The 25,673-nt window shown below is 39.1% G+C and overlaps 1 protein-coding gene across 5 annotated transcripts; it reads left to right on the forward strand.

Annotated features, from left to right (window-relative positions):
• Window positions 1-442: 442 nt before the first annotated feature.
• FBXO30 (F-box protein 30) lies at window positions 443-25,188 on the forward strand. Of its 5 annotated transcripts, none has more exons than XM_072995694.2 (6): window positions 443-594; window positions 13,609-13,645; window positions 14,806-14,841; window positions 16,181-16,315; window positions 17,689-19,768; window positions 22,344-25,188. In XM_072995694.2, exons 4-6 carry the CDS (start codon window positions 16,251-16,253, stop codon window positions 22,545-22,547), a joined length of 2,349 nt encoding a protein of 782 aa, XP_072851795.2. In that variant the 5' UTR covers window positions 443-594; window positions 13,609-13,645; window positions 14,806-14,841; window positions 16,181-16,250; the 3' UTR covers window positions 22,548-25,188. The 5 variants fall into 5 exon arrangements, with proteins under 5 accessions (XP_072851795.2, XP_072851786.2, XP_072851807.2 ...); XM_072995685.2 differs by having other exon boundaries at window positions 16,210-16,315; XM_072995706.2 differs by having other exon boundaries at window positions 14,809-14,841; window positions 16,210-16,315.
• Window positions 25,189-25,673: the final 485 nt, after the last annotated feature.

Genomic DNA, 25,673 nt, shown 5'->3' on the forward strand with positions numbered 1-25,673 from the left:
CAATCACATGCACACGTGGATTCCATGGTAGTGCAGAATGTGATGGACAGTTATACTCCAGTCCCCTGAGTTTTATGTGACCTACGACGTGATTTGGGACGTACTCCTTGCAAAACCAAGAGAATCCTGCTCTGATCAAAATTTTGCTTTCTTCCTTTTATCGGGGTCATGGCACGACGGAGCAAAGGAACCCTTCTTATACGCCTCCTCTCGAGGAAAAACGCACGGCTCCCCGGAATCAAGGCGCAGCGCTTCGTCCCCCGCGACTGCCTGGGTCTTGCTCCCCGGCAGGAAGCCTCTTTCTGTGCCTCTCCTTTGCGTCACTGACGCGATTGGCCACTTCGGCGGCTGCTCGCCTTACCTCACCTCGCCTCCCTCCTTTACGACATTGAAGTCCCTAAGCTCCCGGGTTCTAGGAAAGGGGAGAAGAGGGCGGAAGGGCCGAAAAGCGACGCTTGCCCATTCTTGGCCGCGCCCACCCTTCACCGGAACCGGATCGCCCTCAGCGCCACTGGGCGGGGCTGTCAGTCTTGCCTGCTCCTCTCTTCGTGTGGGAGGCAGTTCACGGAGGGGAGGCGAGGGAGCCGGCTGCTGGTGAGTTCTGAGGCGAAGACGTTTCCATTCCGTCTCTTTCTGACGAGCCGCGCTCCTTCCATGGCCTCGGAGGGGACCGGCGGCGGCGGCGGCGGCTGTTCTCAGCCGGCGGCGAAGTAAACAAATGGCGGCGGGAGCAGTAGCGGCGGCGGCGGCGGCGAGGAGGGCGGTCTTGCTCTGGGGCTGGTGTCTGCGCCGGGGATTCCCCGGCCTGCAGTGGGTGGTCATGGTGGAGCTTGTCCTCAGAGGGAGAGGAAGCGGCCGGTCCTTCTGTCGGCCTGCCCGCCCGCCCGCCTGCCTGGGCGGCCGTCCCTGCCTGACAGCTGGTCGTCTCCTTTATGAGGTGGCACAGGAGTTGCCGCAGCTGCTCCGCCGGGGAGACACTCGCCTTCTTTTCGGTGTCTTTCTTTCTTCTTCGTCCGTCTGCGGGCTCTTTCCAGCGAGCTTCGCGCGGAAGGCCGACCCACGGAGGTGCGGTGTCGCCCGGGGGCCCCTTTCTTCGCGCCCCCCCCGCCTTTCCTTTCGATGTGGAAGGAAACAATGGCAGCGGCGTGGACGGAGAGGAACGGGGGCCGCCTCTTTTCTCCAGCCCGGTGCTGATTCATTAGTACATTTTCCACTGCAGTCATCTGGGGAGGTGTGCAAACAGACGCCCAGCTCCCGCGGGTCAAATAATGCCCTGTTGTGCGTGGCGCTGGGACAGACAGCTGCTGCCAGTCATTGCCCGGGTCTCTTCTGTCTCCCCCCCTTGCGAGGTGTGAAATTGTCTGGTAGAGAGAGGGGTGTCACTGGGCTCAGCGCAGGGGATTTCCTGCCTTCGTTTATGGGTATGTACAAAAGGGAAAGAGAAAAAAAAAGATGGTTAAAGGGAGGTGGAATTTTGCCTACCGAAAGCTGTGCCTTAAAAGGAGGCATCCCTGCTCTTATGTTAAACATGAGAGTGAAAGGAAAGGAGGGTGGTTTTTAGCCATGAGTTCCTGAAGGAAAAAAATGTATGGTGAAAACTACCATTAGTTCGCAGAATAATGGCTTCTTGTAATCCTTTAGGATTATCCATGCAGCAGGAGACTCTGTTGAATCTGGGGAGAGGGTGGGTGTGACATCTTGAAACATTTGCAAATAGAATACAGCAGAGTAAAAATTACAGAAGACTTGGAAAGCAGAACTGTAATTGTGAAATGAGAAAAGTGCTGATTTTTTTAGTCAGCATCTGACTGTAGGCCTGTTTAAGGGGTTAATGTGACAATCACACTGTATATTTTCAGAAAGAAATTCTACAGTATTTAGTTGACATCTTCGGGAACAGTAGTGTTTAGAATAAAGGTTGTAGCATGCCTAAGTCAAATGTTCAGGGAATAAAGGTATAATTGTAAGGGTATGATTGTATTAAAGCAACTGTCCTAAGTCTGAACTTTTAAACAAGTGAAAATAATGTGATAATTAATTTTCCCAAAATAAATGTCTTTTAAAATATCACAGTCTGTGTCAAGTTATAACACTGTGCTGTAACCTGTTTTAGCTGAGTCACAGTTGTCAACAGTTCTTAGAAAGTAAGTTTTTCAAATCATTCCCTTTTTAAAAAGGTACTGGAAGAAAGGAATGTAACTTCCATACAGCAAATAACTTGCTTTTATTACTCAGGTTCTAAAAATGTTTTCCTTCCACTTCTTTCTCTGCATTATCATTGGAACAATCAAAAATAGGCAAATGTGGCAGCAATGTATTATGTATATTCTTTCCCAGAAGCTATTCTCAAGTATGCTTTGAGTACATTTTCATTTTTGAATTCATTACAAAGACCATCCATTATTCCCAGAAACGTATTGGAAACCACGCACCAGCTGAAATCTATGTATCTGTCCTGTTTTCATCACTTTTATTATATTTAATATTTTAAATATTTTATAGTCTATATTTTTACTAGGTATTTCATATTTTGCAGCTATGTTTTACATTCACCAATTATGTGGATGTTATTGGGCTTGTTTGTATTTCGTTGTTATGGGGTGTTTTTTTTCCACCCAGAATACTGGCTGTGCCACTAATTGGGCTGGTACATATATATAAGCAGTATATTGTATAAGTTCCATTGGTTCAGTGAACCTACCCTACTTGCAACTTATTACTGGATTTCAGCCGTTGTATATACAGTGGTGCCTCGCTTAGCGATGTTAATTGGTTAAAAAAAAAACATAGCTATGGGAAAACATCACTAAGCGAAACACCATTTCCCATAGGAATGCATTGAAAACCGGATAATCCGTTCAATGGGAACGGATTACCGTCCTTAAGTGAAAATCGCCATAGGAAACATCGCTAAGCGAAACGCGGTTCCCTCATTGGAATGCATTGAATAGGTTTCAGTGCATTTCAATGGTTTTGACAGGTCTGTTTTCGCTATTTTAAGTGTGTTTTAAAATGTTCAAAAACTGTTTAAAATGCTTGGAATCGTTAGTGTACCTTGTAAAACCTTTGCAAACTTAATTTGGCTTTGTTCTGAGTCTTTGTTAATTTTTGGTGAATTTCCCCCCCCCCCCCCATTGGAATGCATTGAACTGTAGGTTTGACATACCCATATTACATTAATCTGCAAACAGTTCAGCCCTATACTTCAAAATAAACTGTGTTGGTGGACTTCCCTTCATTGGCAATTTTTAAGCAGAATGTGGATGGCCACCTGCTAGGGATGCTTTGTCTGTGGGTTACCTGCATTGGCAGGGGGATGCCGTGATGACCCTTGAGGTTCCCTCCAGCTGTGCAGGCAAGTGATTCTGTGAAATATGTCCCATTGAGTTTAATGGAACCAGAGTTTTATTAAGCTAGAATCCTGTTAGTTAGCAGTGTATCTCCATCATGTTAAACTTCAGTGATGAATTGCTACAAGTTGAGAAGTTGGTGTAAGCATTAATTACCACACAGCAGTCATGCAATGTGAAGTGTGATAATAAATGTGTACTTGGATATCTTAACTTGGGGCAGATTTATGCCAATAGGAGTTACACTGACTAAACATGTAATAAGGTTCCAGCTGTAAAACTGCAGACTGCCTATATGATCATATTTAAGAAATCACTGCAATCACTCAGTCCTGATAACACATTTTGAGAGCAAGTCTTACTGGGTTTAAAGGGATTGCATGCTACATCGATATCTGGAGGTTGTTAGATGGGAGTGGGAAGTATCTTTTATTTTATACAGTACATGGCATTGGCTTGTTCATTGTATTTTCTTTTTGGGCTACTCTTATCCACTTAAAGTATGGTGTCATGTTTTTACTGATCACGTAACTGTTAGAATAGTAGAAAATATACAGTACAAATATAATGTTTTTTTATGTGATATCTAGTTGAGTCCAACTTATGGTGAACTTTTCCAAGATTTCCTACATATTTAGTACTCAGAGGTTGTTTACCATTCCCTTCTTCTGGGGTTGCTCTGAGGTTAGCAGGTTGCCCAAAGCTGTACAAACTGGTTCTTTTTCTACAAGGCAGGCTGGAGAATCAAACTCCAAACAATGTGCTGTGATGCACTGAGTTTGAATTTTCAATATATATATATATTTCAAAATGTTTATTTCATTTATCATCCTCTTCCCTTCCATAGTAGACAGCAGCAGATTATATTTTTAAGCTCCGGTTCCTTTTTTGAATAATAATTGATCAGTAATAGGCAATTATATCTTAAATGAAAAAACATAACTAAAATGTATGAAGCCTCTACACTTGGCATGTTTATTATTTTTTTCCAGGCAAATTTACAAGAGGTATTAGTTTGCTTTATGTATGTATAAAGTAGCTACACATTTGACTATAGCCCCAACCTGAAAACATTTATAGACAGCTTCAGGCTATGTAGATGTATTGATGTTGCAGGGAGAGATCTGTTGAGCGGAGAATTGGTCTGACAGCTTCTGCTATTGAGTTGAAACCTAAAGGCTGTTGATTGGAATCTCTTTCACTTAAACCTAATTACACTGTCAGCTGATTAGATGGAACAACACTGACCCTTTCTTCAGAGCTGCATGTGTTACCCTGATCCAGAATGTAACACTACCTTTACAGCAATGGAGCAAATGCTGCAAACACATTTTTTCTCTGTGAGAAATCTCTTGTGCGGTTTGTTCCAATGTACATGTGTCTGTTCAGGAGTTAGAACAGGGAATGTATTGAGAAAAATATCTCAAAATGTCTAGTCGATATAATAAAGACAGAATGTTAGTTTTAAATGATATTCACAGTATGAGAATATCCATCATAAAACTGTTGTATTACATTTACATCCCTTGTTCCTGTACTGAGATACAGGAAAAATACTGTTTTTAAATTCCAAAGTAGTTGTTGGAATGTAAACAGTATTACTATAATTATCGAATACCTAGAAAATGATTGAATGTCAGATCTGTTCATTTTCAGAGAAACAATTTCATATGTATCCTCATTTGAATTTTCTTCAGGTGTTCACACCCCCACCACCTCATCTCTGGAAGTCTCTATGGTTTTCCTAGAAGTTTCATATCTAAGACATTGTCTGGTGTAAATAGGAAACATTGTTTATTGAAATAAGTTGTTGGCATTGGGTCAAGTACAAGAAGTATTTTTTGTGTATCTGCTAACAGTTCAAGAAGTTCCACTTAAATACATACCATAATTCATTTTTCCATCTCTAACAGATGGAGACAAACATGTAAGAGCAAAATGGACTGCCTTAAATAATGTCGAATCATTCAGGTAAGATCAGGGTTTGATAAACAGCATGATCCAACATGCTCAATATGGCTTGCTCTCAAGTAGGTATATAGAACATTGCAGCCATAACCTTGTTAACTCAGAAATCTCATTATCAGCTTGACACATGTATTGTCACTTCCACAGCTAAGATTTAGTTCAGTAAATTGAGAAATTTAGAGTTGAACAGCAGCAGCAGGATCTTTCAGGAGGACGCTGTGTGACATACCTGTTTGCCCTTGCCATGGAGAAAGTACCTCAGAATATTTAATATCAAGTGAATACATATATAGAATTTTGTTTTGGCAAATTCTTTATATGAATAAACAATACTGAATATATGTTGCCTAAAAATGAGGAATTTGGCAGGTGGATGGTACCACACTAGTGGTAATATCTATGAAAAAAAGTCATATTTATTACATCAGTTATTTTGTAGATTTACTTTGGCTTGTTCTTTTGCAAGGTTTCAGACAGGTGCTCTTGGAAAAAAGCTAGTTTGAAAAATGAAAAACACCATACCACTTCTCTTTTGTTCTAATTCCCCATTCATAATACTTTATCAATCTTGTATATAGCAAGATGATTCTCATGCTAAATCTGCCTTCTGTGTTCCTGAGATTATGAAGCTATGTACATTTCTCCAGGGTGGTGGACTGGAGGATTGGAGATGCAACCTTTGATACTGGTAGAAATGTACATTTGGCAAAATGTAATATTATTCGTGGCAGATCTCTCATCCCTGTCCTTATATAGGGACTATTTCTTTGTTCAAGTTGATAACTATAAAAATAATCAAAACTGTACTATGCAAAATTGAAATCCTTAAGAGCAAATTTCAGAGGTAACAGGCTAATTTAAGTGTGGCATTTAATGGGTAAAGACACTAGGTAAATATTTATAAGAGGTAAGAATAAGGAGTTGTGATAGGGTTCTTTGTCAGAGTCTGACAGTTCCTTAATTTTGGTGGGAAATGACAAAAGAGAAGATTCTTTAACAATGAACGCTTTATTAACAGAACTTTTAGGTTTCTCAACAATAACTTCTGTAGGGTCAACGTGACCAAAATCTACAGGAAAATTTGTACACAATAACGGTAAAGTTTCTCCATAAGTTTCCTTTATCAACGGGGAGATTGTCCGAATCGCTCCTGGTTGTTGGCTTTCTCAAACACCCACTCCTCACAGCACATATCGTCCCGAAGCAGGGATGAAGAGACCAGTCTCCCTCGGGTGGCTTCTCGTTCGGCTGGAGAGGTCCTGGATGGATTACCTTCCTCCAAGGACCCCATCCTTCAGAGTATACCAGCACAGTCCATTCTTCAGGTCCTACACTTCACTCCCTTTCCTATATGAATCTATACTCTTGCGACATCCATCTCTTATTTCTCCCTTCTGAGGTACTGTATTTTAAACACTGTTGGTCCTCCTTCTTCCTCCTGCTATTCGTCTTCCAAAACCACCACCTTTTTTGTTTTCCCTGACTTCTCTCCCTCTTCTGTCGTCAAGAAGACATCTATCACCTTTCTCCCCGTCTTTCCTAACTCCTCCCCCTTTTTCTCCCACCATCAGCTCTTTCACCTTCTCCGTAACCTTAGCTACCTCTCTATCTTTTCCCTCCCCTACAGATGTGTGAGGGGACGGCTCACTGTCTTTCTCTTCTCATCTTTTATTCTCCAGTTCACAGGAGTATTTTAAAAAAGCTAATTAAAGAAATGAGTGTTCACAGGACACCATGTCATGTCATAGAGAAAAAAAGGTATCTTTCGTACAGGAAACATGGTTCTTTTTGGTGTTCATGGGACCTGGGTATTTGCGGGCTTAAACTATACACTCTGCAAAAATGAAGTGGAATGACTGTCTAGTGACTCCTCTTGCTGCATGGCACAAGGCCTAGTGTAGTTTAAAAATGGCACCCAATCCACAATTTCTAAAACTGCATTAGGGGTTGCAAGGAATTGCATTAAAACAGGATGTGTATTGCAAGTGGATTTGTGCCTATTTGCAGCTAACCCACAGTATATACCTTTGCTGTGGATTTTTAAGAAAGTGTCATTCCAGATGCAGTCCAAATTCTTGTTCTGTTTGTTTAGCTTTGCTCATGTCTTGTCATGAGCTTTCAGGTCTAGTTTAACCAGCAGTATTAAAACATATGGCTAAATCAGAAGGCACAAAGTCTCCTTTGGGAGACCTTAAGGGCATGAGTGCTTCAAACTTGAGAGAAGCATGTGTGGGACCCATCAATCTGGAACATGAAGAACTCATTTTACTCCTATCGTAACTTCAAGAAGCAATAAAAAAATTGAAACAATTTCTTGGAGTCTTAAACAGAACTCTCCCTCTTAAACATTTATTTTTTTCTTACAGAGTCTGCAGCAAGGGGAGGAGTAATTGAGCTTAAGGGCAGAAGTGCCTTAAGTGTGAAATCTGGCTCTCTACTTTGGTCCTCTGTGCTACAGTTTTATAAGATAGTACTCTTGGTCCCCTTTAAAGTCTGTTGCTTTAGTGTGATTGTGGTATCAGGTGACTTGAACTATGGAATATACAGCAGGTGATATGTGATGAATTTTTCATAGAAGTATTAAGAGATTTTACACACCGTGACAGCAAGATACTGAAAAATTAGATTGTTTTTGAGGATGCTGTATGTTGGTTATTGCCAAGAAAACATTAAGTACTGTAGTATATATGTCAGTTTGTCTTCTGAATTTCAGTCTGAAGGCCAAAAATCTGTAATTTAGTGATAAATGAAACCTAGGTCACCATAGAAGAGTAAAAAAAAAACAAGATTTTCATCTTATATTTATGAACTTGAAGAAATAGGTAATCTTTACCCTACTTTTGAACATTCTAAGAAATCTGTGACTTTAAAAGTTTTACTTGGCATGGCATTTTGTTTATATATATTTAATGTGTAGGAATGGTGTTAACAAGCCATGGCTGAGATCCAGTAAAATAAAATTAAGCTGTATTAGCCTAATGATGTACAGTGGTGCCTCGCATAGCGAACGCTTCGCTATGCGATGAATCCGCACAACAATGGGTCCCGGGCCATCGCTGGAGCGTTCGCTCAGCGATGGCCCCATGGGATTTTTTCGCTATGCGATGATCACGCGGACGCGATCAAAGCATAGCGAACAGCTGATTGTCGGTTCCAAAATGGCCGCCGCTAAAACAAAATGGCGACCGCTGTTTTGCCTCGCTAATGAGGCATCCAAAATGGCCGCCGCAATGGTGAAAACTCGCAGAACGGCGAGTTTTAAGTCCATAGGAACGTATTAAATCAGTTTTAATACGTTCCTATGGACTTTTTTGTTTCACTTAACGATGGATTCGCTGAGTGAGGGTTAGTCCGGAACGGATTAACCTCGCTAAGCGAGGCACCACTGTAATCGGCTGCATTTTGTTAATGAAAAGTTTCTTATCCCCCCCCCCCATCCGCTAGGTTCCTAGGCTCTAGGATACATTTGACCCTGAGGATAGACTTTGGGGATAGCAGGGAATTTTAAAATGTCTGAAAACCACCACTGCACATCTCTACTGTGCTGTTCCACTCAAATCCAGCACAGTGCACTGATACTAAGTTGAATATTTTTGTTAAATAATGGAACTATATTAGGTGCTTTGGAGATCCCTGCTTCAGTTTGAAAGCTGCTTTGTGTTCCCTTTGCTTTGCTTTGGATTGCTTTAGAAATTGACAAAGCCCTCAATCCCTTCAGAAACCAAATAAATTCTGAATTCAAAGCACATGCCATTTTCTAACTTTGATACATTGTGACTAGTGCTTCCTTGCTTATTTTTGCACTTGTACAAAGTGATGGAGGAAAGGGGTATGGATGAATAGAATAGGTGCCCCGCATAGTGACGATAATCCGTTCTGAAAAAATCATCGCTATACAGATTTGTCGCTATGCGGGGCAAAAAAGCCCATAGGAACACATTAAAATACGTTTAACGTGTTCCTATGGGGAAAAAAACGCACCGTTCTGCGGAAATCCTCTATGCGCCTACCATTTTTGCTGCCCGGTAAGCGAGGAAAGGGCACGAAAACATTGCGGGCGGCCATTTTTTAAACCCGTCGGCCATTTTGGAACTGCCGACCAGCTGTTTTTAAAACATCACAATGCGAAAATCGGTAAACAAAACGCTTACCGATCATCGCAAAGCAATGTTTTGCCATTTAAAACATCGTTATGCAATCGCTTTTGCGATCACAAAAACTCAATCGCTATGCGGATTCGTCGTTAAACGAATTGCTCGTTATGCGGGGCACCACTGTAGTCTGGCATATTGGGTGAGGAATTGGTTGAATTATCGTGTTTGTGCCACCTGAACTTACTCCTATGTCTAAGTTCACAAAGCCTCATTTAGGGTTGAGTGCTGGGCATATGGAAAAGCAAAACCAGACATTCAGCTCTATATCATGATTTGACTTTTTACTACTGGGAAGCTCAAACCATGATGTAGGTTCTGAAGTATCTTTATCATAAATCATGGTTTGGTGTAATGCCTGAATTGACCCAATTAGCAAGAAAAATGCCACTAACTTATACAACATTTGAAATATACAAAATGGTTAAATACTCTAAAGAGGAGTTACAATTTTCTTGTCTGGAGTTTTAAAGTGTAGCTATAGTAACTAGATACACAAGAGGCAGAGCAGGATTTGGATTACACTTGGAATACTGAGAGCTTTCTATTTCAAGTTATTATTATGGCCTTGGTTGTTCATATAAACATTGGTCATAAGGGTTGTTTGCTGTAGCTGGAATTTTAGTTGTGGCAGCCGACTTTCCTAACAGACTTTGTGAGCTTGTAGTCAGCTGATTAGCATGCACAATAACATCAGGTGGTCTGTACCTTCTGAGAGCAGTGTACATCTCACCAGAACTGTGTGTATTTTTAGGTTTCTTGGTTGGTAACAGGCAAGCATGCATACTTCAACATCTCCGATGAACTGAACCTAGTTGCTGACATTGCCTAATCAGAAATGAGCAGCTGTTCTTTCTAGGTTTGTTTGTTAGTAAGAGTATATATCAGAGCTTGTTAGCATGCAGACTGGAAATCAGGTTTCACAGCAATCAATAAGGCTTAGGTCTAGTAACTGTGTCTAGGAGCTGGGTAAAAATATTCTGATAAAATGATTTAAGGTCATATATTACAGAATGTGTCATCATTTTATAAACATATCAGGCAAAATCCAAAGAAACAAAACATACTCTCATCACTTATCTTGCACTCTTGGTGCACAAGATTGTGACTTAACAAAGTGAATATATATACCATGCATCTAAGGTCTTACTTCAGCAGTAATTCCTGTAGAAAGCAATACCTCAATTATGCTAGATTTGTAGGTGTAAAGTATTATGGCTTTCAGTATTGCAAATAAGAGAACGAAAATCCTTTGAAAATGAAACACATTTATAACTCCAAAATGTTTTGTGCATGCAAATGACAGTAACACAGAAAATCTTGCACAAGTGTTTTATGTGTTTACTTAAGATATTTCTGTTTGAGCACAGAGAGTACATACTTTTTTTGCATGTGATTATCCTGAATGATAACATTATAATAATGGTATCTCAAAGAATTTATAGTGTCATCCAGTAAGAATTTAGAAGACATGTTCTAGAAGAGTGCATGGCAGAAGGGCTAGAATGTTGTGAGTTACAAATGAATGTAGAATATGAGACATGAAGGACTGCAAACTCCCATTATTCATTGCAGGCATATTTTAACTGCTAGTAGTGTTCTGCCTTATGACACATTTACTTAAAACGTACATATTTTTCATGTTTCTATGGTGTGCTATTAAAAAAATCTCCATAATTGGAACAAAAATGCTGTCTTCTCCCAGGGCTAGTCTGAGTAGGCTTTATTGGTGTTTCTGATCTTGAGATGGAAGAAGTCCAGGAGTACAGCATAATTTGCAGGAGAATTTTTGGGTTTGAGCCACTGCTATCTACAAGATTTCCCTCTGGGATAAATGATGATACTCTTCTTCAATAAAAAGCAGGGAAATTTGGATAAAGACGTGAGAATTTTGTTGATTGTGCATCTGAGTTATTTTAACTGAAAGGGGTGGCTACTTATAAACCTAGATCAATTTAGGAAGGAAAATGTCTGCAGATAATGAGTTCCAAACAGAGTGCAAATATGTTTGAATAGCATTTATGGGATTTACAATAATCTGCAGTCACATGCACAGCAGCTGAACCACGAGATTGCCACATCTAACTGTGGAGACTGCTTTAGTATTTGGATTACTAGGAATTAAAATATTATAGCTACGAAAAGAATGACATGATTCTGGTTGTGAAATACTAACAAAGGATAGCAGGTCCTTTGTTTAGTGCACTTTGATAGTGAAGGCTGACCACACGGGGAAAATTTGTTATTTGAACGGTACTTCTGTAGAAGTTTGCTTTGATTCCAGCATTATAGTCTACCTGTAATTTAAAACCAACTGTGTTATAAAACCCCAGTTACCTAATGCTTTTCAGCAGAGAATCTGTTTTGGGTGATGGTGGGAGTTGAAATTTAGAACAAGGGGGAAATGATGTGGAGGGGAGAGTGGCCACTTGCTGTTCTCCTTACTACTTCTATGCTCTGGAAAGGAACTTTTCCCAGATGCTGGAGCTCTAAGATGTTTACTTCTGCAAGGGGCACTTCACAAATTGATGTCGATTCTTCATGTAGCAAAACTGATAAAAACTTTTGGGCCTTGCTTAACAATGTTAATTGGTTCCAAAAAAACATCACTATGGGAAAACATCGTTAAGCGAAACGTGTTTTCCCATAAAGATGCATTGAAAACTGGTTAATCCGTTCGAATAGGCACGGATTGCTGTCCTTAAGCGAAAAAACCCATAGGAAACATTGTTAAGCGATACAATGTTTCCTCCATTGGAATGCATTGAAGCCTATTCAATGCATTTCAATGGTTTTGCGATGTCCATTTTTGCAAATTTAAGTGTGTCTTGAAAGGTTCAAAAACTGTTTTAAATGCTTGGACTTGTTAGTGCACTTTCTTAAATGGGTGCAAACTTAATTTGGCTTTGATCTGACTTTTCGTTAATTTTTGCTGATTTTTGTTCCCCCACCAACTTTTGACAGCTGTCAAAATTTGACAGCTCCATGCTTTCCTATGGGGGAGAAATAAATTCACAAAAAAATAACGAAGACTCAGAACAAAGCCAAACTAAGTTTGCACAAGTTTTGCAAGGTGCTCTAACAAATCCAAGCATTTAAAACAGTTTCTGAGTTATTGTGAATTTTTTCTCCCCCATAGGAAACAATGGAGCTGTCAAAAGTTGGGCTCCATTGTTTCCAATGGGGGAGAAAAAAATTCACTTAAAATTAACAAAAAGTCAGCAACGGTTTTAAATGCTTGGGTTCATTAGAGCACCTTCTGAATCATGTGCAAACCTAGTTTGGCTTTGTTCTGAGTCTTCGTTAATTTTTGATGAAATTTTACCTCCCCCATTGAAATGCATTGAGCCCAACTTTTGACAGCTGTCAAAAGTTGGTTTCAATGCTTTCCTACGGGGGAGAAAGAAATTCACCAAAAATTAACAAAAAGTCAGGTCAAAGCCAAATTAAGTTTGCACACGTTTTAGAAGGTGCACTAACGATTCCAAGCATTTAAAACGTTTTTTGAACATTTTAAGACGCTTTTAAAATTGAAAAAACAAACATCGTTAAGTAAAACAGGGGACCTAAAAAATGCATTCACTATGTGAAGCATGGTCCCGAAATCGCTAAGCGAAAATCGCCTATAGGAAACATCGTTAAATGATGCATAGAATTCTTTTAAAAAACCCATCGTTAAGCGAAAACATTGCTAAACGAGGCAATCGTTAAGCGAGGCACCACTGTATATTGTCCTATTGAGGCAACCTTCTTCAAACAGTGATACCCTCCCACTAACTGGATATTTGCACATACAGTACATTTCTGTATAATTTGATGGTGATACATTTAGTATGGTTGATGGAAATTATTTTATTTCTTAGAGTTTTTCCAGACACTTCTGTCTTGGTACAGTGGAGACCCAGTGCCAGTACCCTCTTCTCCGTGGTGGGTAAGAGGGTGGCAAACCATTGACGTATTTCTTCCTTTTTAAACAAAGACAAACTTGTGTTCTAGAAGTACAGAGATATAGGTTTGTGAATAGCAGAAAATTGGGCAATTTTTCTAGTAAAGGTATTATACTGTAATCCAAAGACTACAAGAGCATAAAAAGGAAATCCACATGTTATTAAACTTACTGTATATGTTTCTTTTAACAGGAAAAAATGCAAACTTCATTTCAGCAATAACATCCAGGTAAATAGATTCAGATACAGTAATAAAGGACAGTTGGGATGGAAAAATAGAGGTGTGTGTGTCGCAAATGGGAATATTAAAGATGGGGGAAACTATTAAACATTGTGCCATCTCAAAATTTTAACAATAAGACTGCCCTGATTAACAGCAGGAATCAAAGAATTGTCTCAGCTGATCACAAATTAATTGCTAGAAAAGGGGGGGTTATGGTGTTTTCTGATAGTTAATATTTCAGCTTTCTTAGTTTTATTTATTACTTTTAAATGATTGTGCACAGAAATCCCTTTTGCTCTGTTCTTCTTTAGAAGGTATTAATCTGGTGAGTTAATTTTCCTGCTATAAGAATGTCTACAAGCAGTGCACAACCACTACCTCAAATAAGGAATATGCAGCTAAAGCATAGAAAAAGTGTGGTTATAGAAGCCATTCAATTTGTTCTTTGAGAGCTGTTGTATTTTAATGGCAACATATGAACTGAAACATCTTTGGTCACCAGCTCACTGGTGTATGAGCGTGATATTGGCGTATCTTCCACAGTGCTGTAAGAATTACAGAAATAATGTGTGAATATACCAGATTGGGAGTACTAGGGACATTTGTAATTACTTGTCTAAATCTAGAGTGTTAACGCTTGGAGAGACACTCCTGCAAAAATTATATTAGCATAGATTATTGCTGGTGTTGCTTAATGCAAAGTCTTGAATGCTGAAAGCAAAGAAGCAAGAATCTAAGCTTTTTTGCTCCAAAATGTTTTGAAAAATATCCATTCAGAAAAATCAGGTAGCACTTTGACATCCAGAGGAAGAATGATTCTTTTAATTTTGCTATGATAAATTTCTTAGATTATTAAAAAAATTACTATTTAAGCATAACATTCATTCATACATTAAGTGTATATATTGTGACCAGAACATTTAAATGCTAATTAAACAAGTTCAGTTAGCCTGCATGGTTCTCTTTTTTCTCCTTTTGGGGTTCTTGCCTGGTTTTGGATTGCAACAGTGATCTGTTACTAGTCCTAGTAGTTTTGCTCTTATGTGACATATGAGTAGACACAACAAATGAGGGACTAGAATATTGTATTGTTAATGTTATATAGGACTCTTCAAGGAAGTAATCTGTCTTTTTCTGAATCACTCAGCCACTTCTTTCTATTTCAGAAGCTCTGAGAAAATTGGAACAACAAATTCTAATAGGTATGTATGTTACAACATTTCATTTGTTTGAAGAACACAGTTCTTTTATATATATTTGTGTGTGTGTGTGTGTGTGTGTGTATACACACACACACACACACACAGAGAGAGAGAGAGAGAGAGAGAGAGATTGGTGCCTTGCAAGACGGGCGCTCCGTTTAACAGCGAATCCACATTAGGACGAGGTTTTTGGTCACCAGAAAAACGACGTTTTGAATGGGGGAATTGCGCTGCATGATGATCGGTTCCCTGTTTCGGGAACCGATTTTCGCTTCCCGATGATCAAAACAGCTGATCGTCGGGTTTTCAAAATGGCCGTCGGGTGCTCAAAATGGCTCCCTGCTGTGTTTAGGAGCCATTTTTCGCTGCATAGGCACCCGAAAATGGCCACCCCTATGGAGGATCTTCGCTGGAGGGTGAGTTCTTAGCCGATTAGAACGCATTAACCAGGTTTTAATGCGTTTCAGTGGCTTTTTATTTTCGCTTTACGACCTTTTCGTTCTGCAGCGATTTCGCTGGAACAAATTAACGTCGTAATGCGAGGCACCACTGTATTTAGTTGTGTGTGTGCTGTGGTTTTGGTAAGGCTTGTAGGCTAAGTGTTAGAAGGTAGTTGGTATTGTCCTGTTTGTCATGTCTTAGTACATACTTCATAATGGCTTAGTGTACACGAAGCTATTATTTGCTTGTACACAAACAAGCCCTGTTTCTCCTCAGCTTGTGTATTACCGTGCTCCTTTTTAATAGAAAACTGTTGAATCTAAATCAGCAAATTGCCATGTGGATTATAATTGCAAATCGCAATTCAATAGTAGTTTGCACTTGCCCTTAAAATCAAAGACAGTTGACTTTAGATTGAACTGCACACAGTACCTTACAACAAAAGAGGGAGTATGAGGGATGAAGCCTTTGGCTCTTTGACATAGCAAGAAATCAGTTTGTTATAATAAATTGTAAAAAATGTACTTTTTAGAAATATTCAAGAATCCACTAATTTTAATGCTCTTCTTGGTGTCCATGATAAATTGAAGAACAAAGAAAATGCTGGCAGTGATGATTATGTAACTATACTATTGCTGATAACACAAAGAAGTAATGGGATAAGAAATTTGTTTCTAGATTGAAACCATTGATTGTAGATCAAATTGCAAATCAACCCTCACACTAATTTTTTGAAGTTTCATGGCAACTTCAAAGTCACTGACAGCAGTGACAGTTTCAGATAACTTTTCTCTTAGTTTGAAAAACACTTTGGTGAGAATATGGCTAGAAGTGCAGAACATTTGAGAAAGTTGTTGAATACAGCTGAACAATAGTTATTTTGTGTGTTTCTTTGTAGTAATCCAGTGATTCATCCATCTGTTTTAGCAACAGGCACCACAAAACTTTGGAGAAGGATTTCTGCCTCCATGTTTACACTGTCAGCAGGAAATGGATTTTCTGCTATGCCAGCTTTGAATTTGCCTGAAAGAAAGTAAGTTTCAACATTACAGTGTTTCTAAAAAGTACTTTACTACTCTGATATTGAAATTACATTGGCCTTGTGTGAAATCTTTTTTTAATGTTGATGTATGATTCAAATATAAAGATATCTCTCCCCTACCCCCCCCCGCACAACTGTGAAATTGTGATTACGGTTGCTGTTTATTGGTAGAGATTAAAGCTATAGGATTGGTAAGAAACATAGCCCATATAAACCTTACTTGGTACTGCCAATATCCAAGGAATATGGAACTTGTACTCCATAATGTCTGCAGTCTACCAGGTTATTTCTATTGTAATGCACAGTTTTATGTGATGGTTTTAGTACATTTGGAGTGGTAATTTCAAGCTCTTATTTCCAGGAATATACCTCTATTAGCATTTCTTTTGAGAAATGTATAGTACACATTGCCTTAAATATCTGTTCAATTCATAGATAGAGAAGTTACTTTCTTGGGTTACAACCCCCCAGATACTGCAGCCAACATGCACTTTTTAACTCCAGATGCATGTTCCTTCTTGCACTTGGGATTTAGGAGAATAGTGTATGATGCAACATAAGCAGCTCCTGTTCAAAGTGACTTGGACCATGAATTGTCCCTTGGATGTGCTGAAGGACCTCTTTCGATCATGACCTGAGCTGTAGTACTTGTACTCTATCTCATTAGATTACAATGTTAGCCTGACCACACCACTGGAACTCTGCAGAAATGTTGGAGTACAACCTTACTGCCAGCAGAATGCTGTTGATGATACCATTCTAATGGGAAAGTACATGGCTGAAATCTTATGGCCAGAATCCTGTTGCCATTCTCCTCATGCAATGAGCCAGTTGTGTCAGCAGTTCTGCTTTTTTGGAACTTTCATAAAGAGTTTGCCATTACCTCTTTTCACAAGCATAAGCCACATTGGTGCCCGTGGGGTGATCACTTGCCCTGTGCATTGGCAAGCTGCAGACTGGAACACTGCTGAAGAGCATTATGCTCTGCCAGTGCGGCAAAAAGATCGTAGTCCATGTATCTTTCTTGTTCAGAGGTACTGTAACTGCTGTAGCATGTGCAGCACTAATCAAGGCAGAAGTGCTGTGGCATCTAGTAATGTACCATGCTTACAGATTTGGTTGAGATTTTATCTTGGATTGGTGCCACTAGCAGTATAGATAGAATGGTGTGTAGCATTTAGAATATCTCTAAAATTACCAATTCTGTATGTGGCATGCAGATTTTCTATTTCCAATTTTGTACACATGATGGCACTTCATGTTTTAATATACTGTACCAAAGAAGGCATGTGTTTTAACTTAATTGTTAAAATAAATAAAAATAGTGATGCATTGTCAGGTTATCTTCCTTTCTATCTTCCTAGAGCTGAACTTAACACCATGGAAGAACATCAACATCTACATTGTGTCAACTGTGTTAGTCGACGATGTATGACCAGACCAGAGGCTGGCATTTCCTGTGACTTAACTGGTTGTCCTATGGTTTGTGGAGCTGTGTTTCATTCATGTAAAGCTGAAGAGCATCGCCTTCTATGTCCACTTGAAAGAGTGCCTTGTCTAAACAGTGGCTTTGGCTGTCCATTTACTGTAGCTCGAAACAAAATTGCTGAACATCTAGAAAATTGTCCTGCAAGTGTGGTATGCTGCACTATGGAATGGAATAGATGGCCAGTCAGTTATGCTGATCGAAAATCATATGAAAATCTAAGCAAAGATGTTGATGAAGTTGAGCAGTTAGACCTGGCTCTTGCCCTTCAAGACCAGAGAATGCTCCTTGAATCTCTCAAAGTAGCAACTATGACATCGAAAACAACTGATCAGGTGTCAAAATATAGAGAACAGACGTCTGTTACAAGTGCCCAAGATGCTCCACTTTCAAATGGCTTGATGCCTGTCGATGAAGAGTCATATGGTGCACTTTATCAAGCTACTGTGGAAACAACGAAGAGTTTAGCCACAGCTTTAGATATCCTGAACAGTGCTACTAGAGACATAAGTATGTTAAGTTCAAAGCTTGGTATTTCATCATGTGAAGCTTCCAGTGAAGATTACCAGACAAAAGAGGCTAACTGTAATAGAAGTATGCATAGAGTGGTAGAGCATAACTACTTAGATGATGATAGCATTGGAGCGGTTGGTGGCATTCAAGTAGATGCCTTGATTCACAGTGCTCAGCTGGAAAAAAATGGTTCAAGTGACATTTGTTATGACACCATGCAACAATGTAAATTGAACATGAACTTTGAGAACACCTCTTTATGTAATGGCTTTCATGTAGACAATGCAGACACTAACACATTGCAACAGAGTGAAGAAACAGATGTGTGTAATTCCAACCTATCTAATGTAGCAAATGGTGTATGTAGTGCATCCCCATGTGATGAAACATTGAATTTTTGCAACTCTATTCCTGTAGCAACCCAGGTTAAGGAAGAAATACCTCTGCACAGTTTGTCTAATGGCACTATTAATCATGTATATCTACCACATGACTGTAGCGAAGAACTATTACAGAGACAAATAGAACAAGAGAGACTCAGAAATATAGACGTATTTTCTTTAATTCCTCATCGTAGTTATAATTTCCTTGCAAGTCACTATTTTTCTGCACCAAAGGAAGACAAAGCAGTAGACACATCAGATTTGGAAATAACAGAAGATCCTATGGGTGTTCAGGGAATAGACTTAATCACAGCAGCATTATTGTTTTGTCTTGGGGACTCTCCTGGTGGCAGAGGAATATCTGATAGTCGTGTTATTGATGGATATCATGTTGATTTTGGGACTCAGACATTTTCTCTTCCATCTGCAATCCTGGCGACAAATACAATGGTAGGGGAAATTGCTTCAGCATCAGCATGTGATCATGCAAATCCACAACTCTCAAATCCAAGCCCTTTCCAGACACTTGGGCTTGATCTGGTACTAGAATGTGTGGCTAGATACCAAACAAAGCGTTCAATGTTTACATTTGTTTGTGGACAACTGTTTAGACGGAATGAATTTTCTTCACATTTTAAGAATGTACATGGTGATATTCATGCTGGCCTCAATGGCTGGATGGAGCAGAGATGTCCTCTGGCTTATTACGGATGTACATATTCTCAACGCAGGTTTTGTCCTTCAACACAAGGGGCAAAGATAATTCATGATCGGCATCTTCGATCATTTGGGGTTCAGCCTTGTATATCTACTGTGCTGACAGAGCCTGATAAGAGGTGTTGCTTAGGACTGCGTAGTGATCATCTAAGCAATCTTCCTTTTGAGGTTTTGCAGCATATTGCAGGTTTTCTAGATGGCTTTAGTTTATGTCAGCTCTCACGAGTATCGCGGTTGATGAGAGATGTATGTGGAAGCTTACTACAGGCACGTGGAATGGTCATACTGTTGTGGGAAAAGAGGATGTATCCAGATGGAAGTTCTTCGTGGCAAATAAAAGAAAAGGTTTGTATACTTCTAAATGATGAGAGTTGTCTTCTCTTTCAAATGTGCTGGTTCTCTGCCTTGGCCATGAGAGGTGGCATATGCTCCTCCCAGTGTTGCTCAACAGCCATTCCCACCAGCCTTAGCCAGCATAGCTAATAATACAAAGCAGTGAGTATTGCAGTTCAACAACATTAGCACAGTTTGTCCATCTCAATCAGTAGGATGAAGGGACTCAAGATTGTACTTCCCTCTTATGAACAAGGGGACAGATAAGAGTTTGTGAGTGATGATAAAGTTTTTGGAGTGATGATTAGTTTATGGAGCAGTGAGATACATTACCTATATTTGACACAGATTTTGTATTTTTAGCATCATATAAAATTCAGGAAGTTGGTGAATAAATTAAAAAAAACAGCAATAAGTGAAAACAGGAAGGTTTCAGGGCCAAATAATGCACATGTCCCAGGCTGTGGTCCGTGCCCCATTGCCCAGCATCAGACAGAGTAGCTGGGACTGAAGTAATGCAACTATGGCTGCAAAGAGGAGTAACCAAAATGTTTTTGTGAGAAACAGAACTCTTAGAAACAAATAGCCATTCAAGACCATAGGTGAAATCCTTTTTCAGCCTGGTCAGTCAGTGGTTAGCACCCAAAGTGCATAAAGTCCGAAGTGGAGTAACAGAGAGGAAAATATTTGGATGTATCCAGCTGTGATCCTAAGGCATAGGCTTCACTTCCAAAGGAACCATCAACTGTGTGGATTGGCTGGATGGTGGACCCAGACCAGCAGGATAGAGCTGAGGCAGCAAGGATGCTACTGGGTGTGTCTGAAGGTTGTCCCTCATCTTCCCTAGTACAGGGAACTGTATAGAAGCTTCAGCTGAGATGGGGGGTCCTTTATAAAATATGGATCCAGAAACAGTTTTCCATGCCCATGCTAAAATGTCCCTATGAGCAGCCCTTTCAAGCATTAAAATGTAGATAAAGGTAAAGGTTCCCCTTGACATTTAGTCCGGTCATGTCCAACTAGGGTGCAGTGCTCATCCCTGTTTCCAAGCCGTAGAGCCAGCATTTGTCCAAAGCCAGTTTCTGTGGTCATGTGGCCAGTGTGACTAGACACAGAACACCATTACCTTCCCACTGAGGTAGCACCTATTTATCTACTGGTATTTGCATGCTTTTGAACGGCTAGGTTGGCAGGAGCTGGGACAAGCAACGGGATGTCACTCTGTCGCGTGGATTCGATCTTATGACTGCTGGTCTTCTGACCCTGCAGCACAGAGGCTTCTGTGGTTTAACCCACAGTGCCACCACATCCCATCATGTAGATAGTGTATCCCCAAAATGTAGATAGGACCATAGTAAATATTCGATGGACTGTATGTAAAAGATCACTGCTGTGTTTAGTCCAGAAACAAAACCTTTCACTTAAGAGGAGAGTTATGTTTAAAAATGTTGTGGATTTAATCTTTTTTCTTTTAAAAATATACAGGCTTGATTATACTTATATTTCTTTTTCTGTCAAAATTGGCTCCCAAAGCTACTTACATTTAAAATCCGTTAAGAGTACAAATACTCTAACAGAGTGGTAGGAGTTCAATGGTAGGAGACATAGACAGTGAATGTTAACTGTACTTGTTTCATGATCATTGTTTCTCTTTTTATTGCTCATGCTATATATTTTATTGCTAAGACTATTTGATGCAGGGTCAATGCTCCACGATCACCAACATTTCTGTGGTTTGGGAACATCTCATGAACCTGAAAGTCAGAATAAATCAGCCTTCCCCTTTATTTTCTGTATAGGAGACAGATGTTTGAACTTCATTTAAACTGCAACTATTCCAACTATAGATAATGGCAAGTCACAGTTTATAAAATATTTGCAATCTGTGGTTTGGGGCTTATTGAAATCAGACCCCAAGTGTTGCCATTTTACTGAGAGAAACAGTTCCTTTGGTGGAATCAGCAGGGGACAATTTACTTCTTCATACCCTCAATTGGACTGTCTCTTTATGTCCTCTATGCTAGCCAGCCCTCTGTGGTGCCCAAATACCTGTTTTGGAGTGTTCTTGTTCTCTGCAACAAATCTTTAAGGCGTGCAGGAGCTGCAGCAGGTGGGAAAACTGGTTCCGCTGAACTAGCATAACTGCACAATTGGATCCTGACAGGAACTGATTAAAGTTATCAGTAGCAAACACAGTTGTTGGCTTCCATGCTGAAAAGGAGGTAGAGAATTCAGCAAACTGTGACAATGTGGCAACTTTTTAACCAGGCATCTTACCGTCTTCTATATTTAAGGTTCTAGCTACTTGGCGTGAACAGCTTAAGCCAGAATAGCTGGTATTCTTAGTTAGAGCAGTTGTATCAGACCAGTGGAATTAACATAATTTGATTCACCATTCAACATTTGATTCAGTGGGTCTTATCAAGTTAAGAACAGTATTAGGATTTATACCTTAGGGTTTTGGTCTCCTACGCACTTAATATTTGGGTACAATTTTACTTACCTGTTACATTGATGCCCTTTACTAAATGCATTCTTTACAGGATAAGAAAATTAATGGATTTTGATGCTTTTCCCTCCCTCCCAGGTGTGGCGATTTAGTACAGCTTTCTGTACTGTAAATGAATGGAAATTTGCTGACATCGTAAGCATGGCTGATCACTTGAAGAAATGCAGTTATAATGCAGTAGAGAGACGGGAAGAAGCTGTACCACTGCCATGCATGTGTGTTACACGAGAGCTTACGAAGGAAGGACGGTCATTGCGTTCTGTTTTGAAACCTGTACTTTAAACACAAAGAATTTATTTCCAGTTGCACATACACTCAAGCACCTGATGTAACCTCTCTGTAATATTGTGACACTTTATTAATTTACTAAATATGATTTCTTGACATTGTGTACATAACATTTTGAAGTGGCATTTATTTTTTATAATGCTGTCCAGTTATAATTAATGAAAATTGCCTTAATGTTTGGAAAAAAATGAATTTGCTGGACAGAGCAGTTTTCTATTATGAACACCATCCGTAAATTTTTGTTGGAGATTTGTATCCTTTTTTTTAAGACTTCTGATTTCTAGAGGTATGCATATTCAGACAGGAACTGGTATAGGAGAAAAACAGCATATGCATGTGATATATTTACAAATTAGGATATAACTAATTAAAAAGCAAACTCTAGTCAGAATTTAGCAGCACAGATCTTGTGCTGTCTGCTCGTTTTTAATACTGCTTTGCTAAATTAAGATGACCCAGTGTTATTTTATGAAGTTTCTAGTAAAGGATTAAATTATATAGGATGTGTGTTTTTAGTATTAATGCACGTCAGTAGAGGATGCAGTTCACAAACTTGGAAGTCAGTAGCAAAACCATTTAAATAATTTTTTCATCAAGTTTTGATTGGCAGCAGACTTGCTTCTAATAATCTCTTGATGTCAAAATACCAGTCTAATCAAACAAATTTAATTGTATTTTGATTATTAAGGTGCACTTCAACTAGCATTTAGGTTTAACTAATGTCCCCTCTTCTGTTGTTTTAAAGGCAAAACATGAATTTGAACAAAATTCCTGTTGTTTGCTGTAAAGTAGTCACACAGCATTGATATCTAGATTAATGCATCTAAAAAGGGCTTAAAATTGGTTTTATTGATAGAATATCTTACAGTTAACACATCCACAGATGTACTACTTGGCTTCAAGGTTATATTAAGTTGTACAAGACACTGATTCCGAGCACACTTTGAAGTAAATTCCACTGAGATTTGCTTCCAAACAAATGTATTTAGGACAGAGGTATTGGTATGCTGTCTTTATAAGATGAGAACCCATTGACTCTATAAAGCATTACTTAAATACATATGTATCCATTTCATGATTCCATAGTCTTCCACAGTTTGAATATTTACAGAAACTATGAGAATGCCTTTAACTATATTTCATAATTAAGAAGTTTTCATACTTGATACTGCTGGACTATATTGGTGCCACAGACTAGCAGCACAAGTTTGTATAAATGTAATAAGGGTTTCCATTTTTAAAGGGGATAAGTATTGAAAAGATGTTATAGAAATGGCTACATTTGTAATGAATTCACTTCAGTATACAGTACTTGATCCACAAGCTGCTTATTTCCTTATATATTAATACAATCTAGGAAATAATCCAATTTTTCACAAGTCAGTCTATCTATAGTCCCTTAAAAAACAAACTGAGCCTCAGCCTCATTCTTTGGTGCCATATAACATAACATGGATGTTTGTTCTGTATAACTGATTTTTGTAATGTTTGGAACTTGGATCGGTTGCCTATTCACAAAGCTGCCTTTCTCTGTGAGGTGGCCAGACAAGTATGTTCTCCTCCAGACATGTGGAATTTGGTCCTCAGTTGATAGAACAACATATCGAATTATATGCCAGGATCTTCTTCCTGGGGTTCTGGTGTAATCAGTGTTAGAAGTGGGTGGGTGATGTATCTTCACCAGCTCAGGAGGGCTGGGAGACCTTCTATAACTGGTTTCAGGATGCGAAGGGCTAGGGAAGGGGGGCCCACCCACACAAGTGCTCGATTTAAGCTTAATAATTTTGGGGAAAGTGCAGAGGACATCATTGCTGTGCTAGGCCTGATAATATGTTGACCTTTCATGTAGGATGTTCTTACAGTCAGAAAATGACTAATTCTCAAGTAGGAAACATAACCTTCAGTAGTTTCTGGACAGTTGCATTCCCCACCCGAACAGATGTCAGTCTGAAATAACCCGTAATATTCATTCCAGAGTTTTGCAGGCTGCTCTGTATATGCTGAGGCTTAACCATCAGATTTCCTCCACTCCCCATTGTATATTTAATTAATATTTTCACTTTTTGTTAGAGTATAGGAAGGGGCAGAAAAAAAAGCTTTGGCTTAATTGAGGAGAGAAATTGCAGCTGCAGAAACTCTACAATAGACAGCTCTCTAGCTTCCAAAGAAGTGCAGGTGGTACCTGTGGTGTCCATTTGATTCATTGTTGTTGCATTAAGCATTTTGAACACTTCATTCTCAACACTCCATGCACTTTTATGTTCAAATCTAGATACTGTGTTTTTTAAAAGTTTAATCCAGAGCTATTAAAACATTAATGCTGTAAAAATATGTTTGGTATACTCTTGTGTACAGGAACAACATGAATGTAAGATATCAGTATTTTTATACTGCTATGCAGTTTTTTAAAAAAAAGAAAACCAGTGGTATGTAAGTTGTCAATACTTGACTTTTTTCCTGTACTGTACCCTGCATTTTAAATGTGTGAGTGTCTCCAAGTACTCGTTCCAGTTGTGTTGCCTTTAATTCATATTCACGGCTGTTCCTTTCTTACCAATACACTACTACCTTATTTCAATGTTTCCAACAAATGCTGCATCTGTTAAAATTCTAATAAACACATTTGCCATTTCTATTTTGTAGATGCTTTTCTTTGTTATTATAAATTGTTTTGTTTTAAAGAACTATCATGCTTGTCTGTAGGATGATATAAATTGTTCGTGGTAGTGAAACCTCACTATCAAATATGATTCGTAGGTCTTGAATTGAAAATTCTCATCCTTTAGTGTTTTTTCCTAAGTGAAAATGTAAATTCAGTGAAAATGCTTGAAGAAGGCAAACTTCTGAGGAGGTGGACTTGTCTACAAAAGCTCACATTGAAATATAACAATCTTTAAGGTGCCACCATGTTTTTTTTCTTTTTATTGGTTCTTTTTTTCCTTTTTGTTTTGTTTACACATATGATGCTTGCATTGTCAATATGTTTGTTAACTATGTCTCAACTATGGGAATTTTCTCATCCATATTCTGATACTCTGGTGAAACTATATACCATTAGATACTACTACTTACACTTGTCTATTTTAACAGAGTGGGCTTCTTCCCATACAGTTCTTCAGT

This window comes from Pogona vitticeps, chromosome 1 (genome assembly GCF_051106095.1).
Source record: "Pogona vitticeps strain Pit_001003342236 chromosome 1, PviZW2.1, whole genome shotgun sequence".
Classification (NCBI taxonomy): Eukaryota; Metazoa; Chordata; class Lepidosauria; order Squamata; family Agamidae; genus Pogona; species Pogona vitticeps.